Raw genomic sequence first — 8,521 nt, 5'->3', positions numbered from 1 at the left:
GAAAGAGACAAAATGAACGGAAACTGTATACTCAACTCATATCTAAAACATATAAAGTACTCATCTTATCAAGTTTGTCACGTTTTATCTACAGTTGGTTACAGGCGAAGATGCCAATGTGACTGTGAAGCCATACAAGGAAACAAGCCCCTTGCTTTGCTTAGTAGAAACCGCCACCACCACTATGCCACTTTCTGTTCTTCTGGCTGTTTCTTTCTGTTTTTCAGGTCTATCTATTTAACAGTACAAGATTAATGCATTCCATGCCATTCATTCACTCACTCACGCATTTGAAGCATCTTCTCACTATGCAGTTCACGTTTTAAGCTACTAGGAATTATTCACACTTTCTGCTAAAAGCAAATCTTGGTATTCACGTGCCTCACTCAACCCTCATATTTAGCAGAATCTCCTCAATAATTCATAATTATAATTATTCTATTCTTACTGTTTCATTGAGAAATGCAGTTACCTTTTGTAAAGGGTAAAAAGCCTATTTGGTTTGGTTTAATACATTTGCCTTAATTGATATAATAGTACAAGGTATGCTTTAAATAGTTTTTCAAATTTGAAATGCAAATAGTGTAAAATATAAGGGTCAAATTAAAAATGTATTGTTGTATGTTGATAAGATAGTATAAATACATGTTCTTTAGTGTTGTTGTACTCATTTTCAAATTGGCTGCAGCATTCAGTGACTCTTTGAAATGGGAGGGTCTTGGGTAGTTGGGTTTTTGGTTGTGGTTGGATTTGCCTGCTTGGTGGGCCCTGTTTGGGTAGATGGGTACCCTGCTGAGGATCTGGTGGTGAAATTGCCTGGTCAACCCAAGGTTGGGTTCAGGCAATATGCTGGATATGTTGATATTGATGTCAAGCATGGAAAGAGCTTGTTCTACTATTTTGTGGAGGCTGAACATGACCATGGCAACAAGCCCCTCACCCTTTGGCTCAATGGAGGTTGGTTATATTATACCCTTATTATTCTCATGTTGTTTAATTGCTATTGCTTATGCTACTGTAATTTCTTCATTATTCTTGTTATGAGATTTTGAGTTTTCATGGAATCAATTTTCATCCTTGTTTCATTCCTAATGCCTAGTCAATGTCTCTAGCTTGTTTCTTCCCCCCACCCTCACCCTTTGGCTCAATGGAGGTTGGTTATATTATACCCTTATTATTCTCATGTTGTTTAATTGCTATTGCTTATGCTACTGTAATTTCTTCATTATTCTTGTTATGAGATTTTGAGTTTTCATGGAATCAATTTTCATCCTTGTTTCATTCCTAATGCCTAGTCAATGTCTCTAGCTTGTTTCTTCCCCCCATTTTCCTTTTAGGCTATTTTGTCTTGTCTTTTCATCCTCATACTTGTTCTTATGATGATTTTTATCCTTTTCTGAAAAGCATAGTTGGGTGCCATTTATCTATCTGTCTTGTCCCTATCAACTCAAGTTGTTTTGTCTTACTGGTGGAAAATCCTGTTTCCTTGCCCCTCACAATGACAGATCATGTGATCAAAAAATTTGAAATTTCATGACTTTGGCTTTTCAGTAGTGTATCCACAGTTCATAGATACATAATTTTTTTAAATGAAAACTACAATAGGCTAGCATGTTTGTATCAGTTTCTCTTCACTCAAAATCAATTACGAAACTCAGAGGTTACTCACAGAAGCATCAAAATTGATATTGTTTTCTGAATAAATGGTAAAAGGATTTTCAAACTTCAAATCAAATTATAGAGGTTTTCACATGTTGCAATTACTTTACCTTAAGCTGTTAACTTTCATATATACAAGTATACAACTTCAATTCATCAAGTGCCCGTCTTTCTCAGGTCCGGGGTGTTCTTCAATTGGAGGAGGTGCCTTTACTGAACTAGGTCCCTTTTTTCCTAGTGGTGATGGACGTGGTCTCAGGAGAAATTCAAAGGCTTGGAATAAAGGTATTTTATGTGACACCAGTTTTTCTTTTAATGTTGGTGAATAATTTGGGTGTACATTAGTTCCTGAATCCTGATGCTGATGATTTTGTGTCTTTTTCATAGCATCTAACCTCCTCTTTGTGGAGTCTCCTGCTGGTGTTGGTTGGTCATACTCAAATACAACTTCTGATTATAACACTGGAGATGCCTCCTCAGGTAAAGAGGGTGGCCTTTGTATATTCACTTCTATTGTCATAATCTCGCATGTTTGGTTTCATAATTTACATATAAATCAATACGTTGTTTGGAATCTCGTTCAAAAACCACGGTGGATGGAAACAATTTTCCATAGTTTTTTCTTTTGTTCATCATGATTTTGACTTCATTATCATTTTCGAACGAGTTTCCAAACCTGCAATCAAAAGCTAAAACTAGTAGCATTTCACCGTGGAACCAAACTTGCTATAAACTTTTCTTCTTGGCTAATACACCATACTTTGTGATTATCTATGCAAAATTTCAAATTTTACTAAGGGATGTGAACATAATTTTTGTTTTTTTTTTGTTTTTGACAGCCAATGATCTGCTTTTGTTCATGCTGAAATGGTACGAGAAGTTTCCTTCCTACAGATCAAGGAAGCTGTTCCTTACTGGAGAAAGCTATGCAGGTGCAACAAAAAATAATCGAATCCCAATTCAAATTAACTTATTCTATTGTTTTGAAGTTCAGAAAAGTTGGTCTCGAGTTTCAAAATATTCTGTTTATATTCAGCTGACGTGATTCTGAAATGAGATTCAACTTTTTATTCTATATTATTTATCCACATGCTGATGATAACTATGCCATCATCATGACTACTATGAAGTTATTGTCCATTTTATATAATTTAATCAAGAAATTGTGTTTTTGTCCTTCTTTTTTCCCCCTCTTGTTTCCCATTTTGCGTTTATTCTGTTTTCTGTTGCTCTGTGATATAATTTTGTTTCTTACATTTTTAATGTCATGCAGGACATTACATACCACAGTTAGCTAATGCTGTTCTGGATTACAATGCTCATTCAACTAGCTTCAAATTCAACATTAAAGGACTTGCTGTAAGATACTAAGATCCCATTCATGTGATATCTTTTGGCTTAATTTACTCATAAGTTTTATATTTGTGTTACTTTTGGTCTTTTGGACTAGTCTTTGTTATGCTGAAAGATGCTCTTAAGAGATGAGATTTATCATTTTCTCTTGTTCTTTTTTTTTTGTTAGATTGGAAACCCACTTCTGAAACTGGAACGTGATGCAGAAGCAACATATGAATATTTCTGGTCTCATGGAATGATTTCTGATGAAATTGGCATGGCGATTATGAATGATTGTGATTTTGATGATTACACCTTCACCTCTACTCACAATGAGTCTAAAGCATGCAACGATGCCATGAACAAAGCTAATGAGATTGTTGGCGATTACATAAACAACTATGATGTGATTCTGGATGTGTGCTATCCATCCATAGTTCAACAGGAACTGAGGCTGAAAAAAATTGTACTTAGCCCCTTTCATTTCTTCTGTTCTGGTAATTATTTTTATGAATTTATAAACAAATAATTAATTTGATTACGTTTAATGCAGGCTACTAAAATAAGCATAGGTGTTGATGTCTGTATGAGTTTTGAAAGAAGCCTGTACTTCAACCTCCCTGAAGTTCAGAAGGCTCTGCATGCAAACCGTACCAATCTTCCATATAAGTGGTCCATGTGCAGTCCGTAAGTCGCTAATTATATATCAAACATTTGTAATCTTCAGCAATAATGCCTACATTCACGCATTCACGATATATATGGATCGAACTATTAAAATTTGTCGACTTATTTGCTACTTTCACTGCTGAAATGACTGATCTAAGCACATCTTCATTGCAGGGTTTTGAATTATAGCGAAACTGATCCTAAAATCAATATCCTTCCAATTCTCAAACGGATCGTTAAAAACCATATTCCAGTATGGGTTTTCAGGTAATGATTTCAACAAGCCAGTCATCATTTCCTATATACAGTTTACCTTTTTTTCTTGATCGTACTCTAATTATTTACCTTAAATTATCACAGTGGAGACCAAGATTCTGTTGTGCCATTACTCGGTTCTCGAACACTCATTCGTGAACTAGCTCATGAACTGCAGTACAAGGTTACAGTCCCATATGGAGCTTGGTTCCACAAAGGCCAGGTACTTAACAATTTCCATTGAAAAATACTTCATTTTTCTGTATTATGGTTTTGTAATTTTATTTATAGTATGTTTAGAATTCCTTGACCGTGTATCCAAACATGCGCTAAAATTGATTCTAAAACTAAAATCCATTACGGAAAGATGTTCCGTTACTAGCTTCTTGATATCAGAATTGATTTGGAGAACAAATAAGCATTTAGTATGGTTTCCTATGCTAATCAAGTCATAAATTGATAGTATAGTATGGTTTTGTAATTTCATTTATAATATGTTTAGAAGTTGTTATACAATTGATTCTAAAGCTAAAATGTGTTATAGAAAAAAAGCCTATATAAGTAGCTTCTGGTTACCAGAATTAATTTTGAGAAAAAAATAAATTGATACAAAGATGTTAATCAAGTTATAAATTAATGATAATTTGGTGACACATATATATATATGCAGGTTGGAGGTTGGGTAACAGAATATGGAAATTTGTTGACTTTCGCCACAGTAAGGGGAGCTGCTCACATGGTACCTTATGCACAGCCATCAAGAGCACTTGGTCTATTCAGTGCCTTTGTGCGTGGTAGCAGATTGCCAAACACAACACGCCCTTCAATTGATGAATAATTAACAAGTTGGATCTGCCAAACACAAACAAAACACACCCTTCAATTGATTCCTAGAGCTCAAGACTTTAGCCCAAAAGATGAAGCAGTGAAAAAGAAATTGAAATTTAGAAGTGTCTATTTATTTGAAAGGCCATTGGCTATTTGTATGGAAAACATAAAGGAAAGTGGTGGAATAAAAGTCCATTCTTTCGTACTTCTTATTCTATTCATTCACTGCTTTGCATCTTCGTTCTTTATTTGAAAGCACATACTTCTACATGTTTCAGCTAAAAGTTAGAACTTAGTGGTGCTAAATAGTAAAATATTAAATGCTGGCTTGTCCGACATTGCTTGAAATCGCGAGAGCAATTTAAAATACCAAAAAAAATTGTCCTCGGAGTGCTCCTCACCCGCTAAGTTGTCACTATCCTCATCCTCCTCAATGTCCTGCTGGTCAGTGGCAAAGGAAGGGGGACATGGTGGTGCCATGACACCGTACCCCAAGCTTTTCAATTTTTTTTTCTTCATGTCATACATATATATGTGAGTTGTTGAAATTATTGTAGGCATACAAAGTTCTTTGTTCTTGACACTCCTAGTTTCAAATTTCTGTCTCCGTCACTGCTGCTCGTAACTGAATATCAGTAAGAAGAGTGGATAGAGTAGCAGCGAAAGCATCAACGTGCTGCATCTAATGTTAGGTAGTCAACTCTTGTGTGAACCTTTGGAAGGCAGAATTCATAAAGGTCTCCTTCTCTTCAAAGCTTGAGTTTCTTTGATATAACACTCACTTCTCTTCCCTCAGCCCATCCAACCGTTGTTGTATTATTGGATGAACCTGTTGGAGCCCTAAATCAGAAGCGATGGGTTAGGCTCATGATTCTTAGCTCCCTCAACCTTTTTTCGCGTGTCCACTAAATTTATGCTAACGCCTCATTGGAAGCATATGAGGACTGCTGAGATATAGAGCTTGTTTGTATAGTATACTTGATAGGAGACAGGGGTTGAGGACTTGAGGAAAACATGAGTTTATGGGTCTTGGAAATAGGGATCACAAAAGCCCAATGGGTTCATGATCTCAAGTCTCTACTCAAACTGAGACTAGTGAAATAAAAAATAAGTAGATGCATGTGATACTCCCTCCGTTCCTATATATAAGTTACAAATAACTAATTTTCTTAGATTAAGAAAAGTAGTTATTAGTAATAAATTTGTAAAAAAATGATTTACTTTCCTAGATTACCCTTATTTACTTTCCTATGATTTTCTCTCTCCAAGTTAATACTTCTAAAGTTTATCATCTCTTTCATATTAAATATGGGGTGAACTTTGAAAAAATTATTTAATGCTTCCTACATATTAGAAAGTGACTTATATTTTGTAACAAATTTTTTTCAAAAAAATGTGACTTATAATAGGGAACGGAGGGAGTATTGTCCTTCTTTCAAGTAGTGTACGTGTAGCTCGAACGACCTACTTCACATACACCATCTTGCCCAATTTTTTCCTAGAACAATGAAGATAAGGATTTACGATACAAATAAGTGAATGTACACAAAAAACTTGGCTTAGATATAAGTGATATATTTGAAACACTTAAAATATGGCGTGCATACTGAGTAATTGAAATGGAGCCACTTGTGTGGAATGATCTTTCTTTCTTTGAGACTCAATTCTTATTGATCTAACTAGAGCTCTTCTTGAATGCTTCTGAGGACAAATAAACAACAAGGAAGTTCTAGGTCGAGTAATAACCCCAATTGGGTTTGAAAAGCCGATGCGCTTAGACATGGCAACAGGGGCGTATCTAGGCAGGGGTCATCGCCCCCCCAAGAATTTTGAAATGGTCATCGACTATAGGTATTTTTCCAAGCCTGAAAAAAAGAATTTGACGTTCCAATTGAGACATTATCATTCACATGTTTCCCAATATCCTAATTTAGAAAAAATTTCTAGTTTATCCGAGTTTTACCAGAAGTTAGTTGAAGCAGGAAAAGCAACAATGTTTCCATTTGTTAATAGATTGATACGTCTTGTTTTGACACTCCCTTTTTCAACAGTATCTACAAAGCGATCTTTTTCTGTAATGAAAGTTGTTAAAACTCGGCTTCGCAACAAAATTGAAGATGGTATTCTCAGAAATTTATTAGTTGTTTATATCGGGATACCATAATAAAAAAATTTAGTACTATGAAAGAACGAAGAGTTGTATTTAAATATTTTTTTACTATTTAAAGTTTATATAACTTTCAATGGATTTTTTTTAGTCTTATATTTCGCCCCCTTCCAACAAGAAAATCCTGGATACGCCCCTGCATTGCAACAAGGTGGGAGTGAGTTTCGCTCTCCCAACCCCCACTGTATTAGGTGTCACCCGCGCGGGGCGGGGGCGGGGGCGGGAGAGTCTTCCCGCTCCCCGTCCCCATCCCCATTCCCCATGACGGGGTGAATTTTCACCCCATTCCCGTTCCCTATCTTCCCTCGGGGATTCCGAGTATGTCATTAAAATTTTAAAATAAATATATAAAATACATAAGTTAATTTAATAAATTTTAAAAATACAAGTGATAATGCAATTGCATCAAATTCCATACAAATATGTAACAAAGTTAAAATAATATTAAATGAAATTCATCACACAATATGTGAAGTTTTACTAAATAAACAATTTAAAAGGTAAAGTACTAAATTCAATTCATTTAAAATGGGAAGTATAAAACTCAAAATATTCTCTCAAGCATTTAACTCATCCAAAATGTGAAGTCTTCATCGTAGGTAATTCAATATTGGAAGTACGTTATTGTATTTTTTACTTATATATACAGGGCCGTGACCCCACAGAGCAGGGAGAGTGATCCCCATCCTCGCCCCCAAATTCTTATCGGAGGCATTTTCATCCCTGTCCTCATCCTCACAGGGAAAAATTCCCCAAGATCGGGGCCCCAAACGAAGCAGTCCCCACAGGAATCTCCATTTTTGGATGGAAATTGTCATCCCTATGTGAGTTCTAATACTACACTTTCGTGTGCAACCATAGTAATTAATCTATTACTTCACTCGCTATACATTCGTTGTTACTTTTGACACAGAAGGGCAGTAACATTTCTATAGTTGGGCATTGAGGAAAAACATCGACGCATAACCAATATAGCAAATCCGTGTAGAACCACTGTATTAGGTGTGTTCTAATATTATTGCTCTATGTCCAAGCGCAATATTAGATCTATTACTTCACCTAGCTAGCTATACAACGGTTCAATCGTTGTTACTGCTAAGACGGAACTGTTGTAACTAGTGTTCTGTGTAGTAGTGTAATGAGGAAAACACAAACGCTACAATCAATTTAGCCTCTCGACATTGATGTAAACATTAAAATGCTCGAAGATAGTTCATTTGGATCGGTGAGGACGACTAATGCTACTCTAGCATCACGGAAACTAACACTACACACTTGAAAAGATAACTGACACTATGTATTGACCTTTCATTATCATCAGTACTTACGAACATTAGCGTCGACCATGACCGATACTATTATTGGTTGACAATGCAAATTTGATGATGCGTTACAATCATTTGTTCTGTGCTTGAAGGTCGCTAGGTTAGTGAGTAGTGCTAGTCTTACCTCTAATTTAGAGTTTCTATATGATTTTGCATAGGGGACACGGGTGCCCCTTTTTAAAATTTGCTCGCTGGACAGAATCCTGTACACTTTATATTCAAGCAAAAATACACAATTTAATTAAACTTCTCAACTGTTCAATTAAAATATTTTTTAATTCAA

General features: G+C 35.6%; 1 protein-coding gene across 2 annotated transcripts; it reads left to right on the top strand.

The window, feature by feature from the left end:
• Positions 1 to 203: 203 nt before the first annotated feature.
• LOC130740756 (serine carboxypeptidase-like 42) lies at positions 204 to 4,951 on the top strand. 2 transcript variants are annotated; one of them, XM_057593452.1, is made up of 11 exons: positions 204 to 227; positions 689 to 957; positions 1,837 to 1,944; positions 2,047 to 2,139; positions 2,499 to 2,591; positions 2,933 to 3,018; positions 3,182 to 3,460; positions 3,548 to 3,681; positions 3,838 to 3,930; positions 4,024 to 4,141; positions 4,589 to 4,951. In XM_057593452.1, the coding sequence occupies exons 2-11, from the start codon at positions 708 to 710 to the stop codon at positions 4,754 to 4,756; spliced, it is 1,422 nt and encodes a 473-aa protein (XP_057449435.1). In that variant the 5' UTR covers positions 204 to 227; positions 689 to 707; the 3' UTR covers positions 4,757 to 4,951. The 2 variants fall into 2 exon arrangements, with proteins under 2 accessions (XP_057449435.1, XP_057449427.1); XM_057593444.1 differs by lacking the exon at positions 204 to 227 and adding an exon at positions 234 to 369.
• Positions 4,952 to 8,521: the final 3,570 nt, after the last annotated feature.

The sequence above is a fragment of the Lotus japonicus genome, chromosome 1 (genome assembly GCF_012489685.1).
Source record: "Lotus japonicus ecotype B-129 chromosome 1, LjGifu_v1.2".
NCBI classification, from domain to species: domain Eukaryota; kingdom Viridiplantae; phylum Streptophyta; class Magnoliopsida; order Fabales; family Fabaceae; genus Lotus; species Lotus japonicus.
The sequence above is the reverse complement of the archived record's forward strand: the minus strand, read 5'-3'. Positions and strand labels throughout refer to the sequence as shown.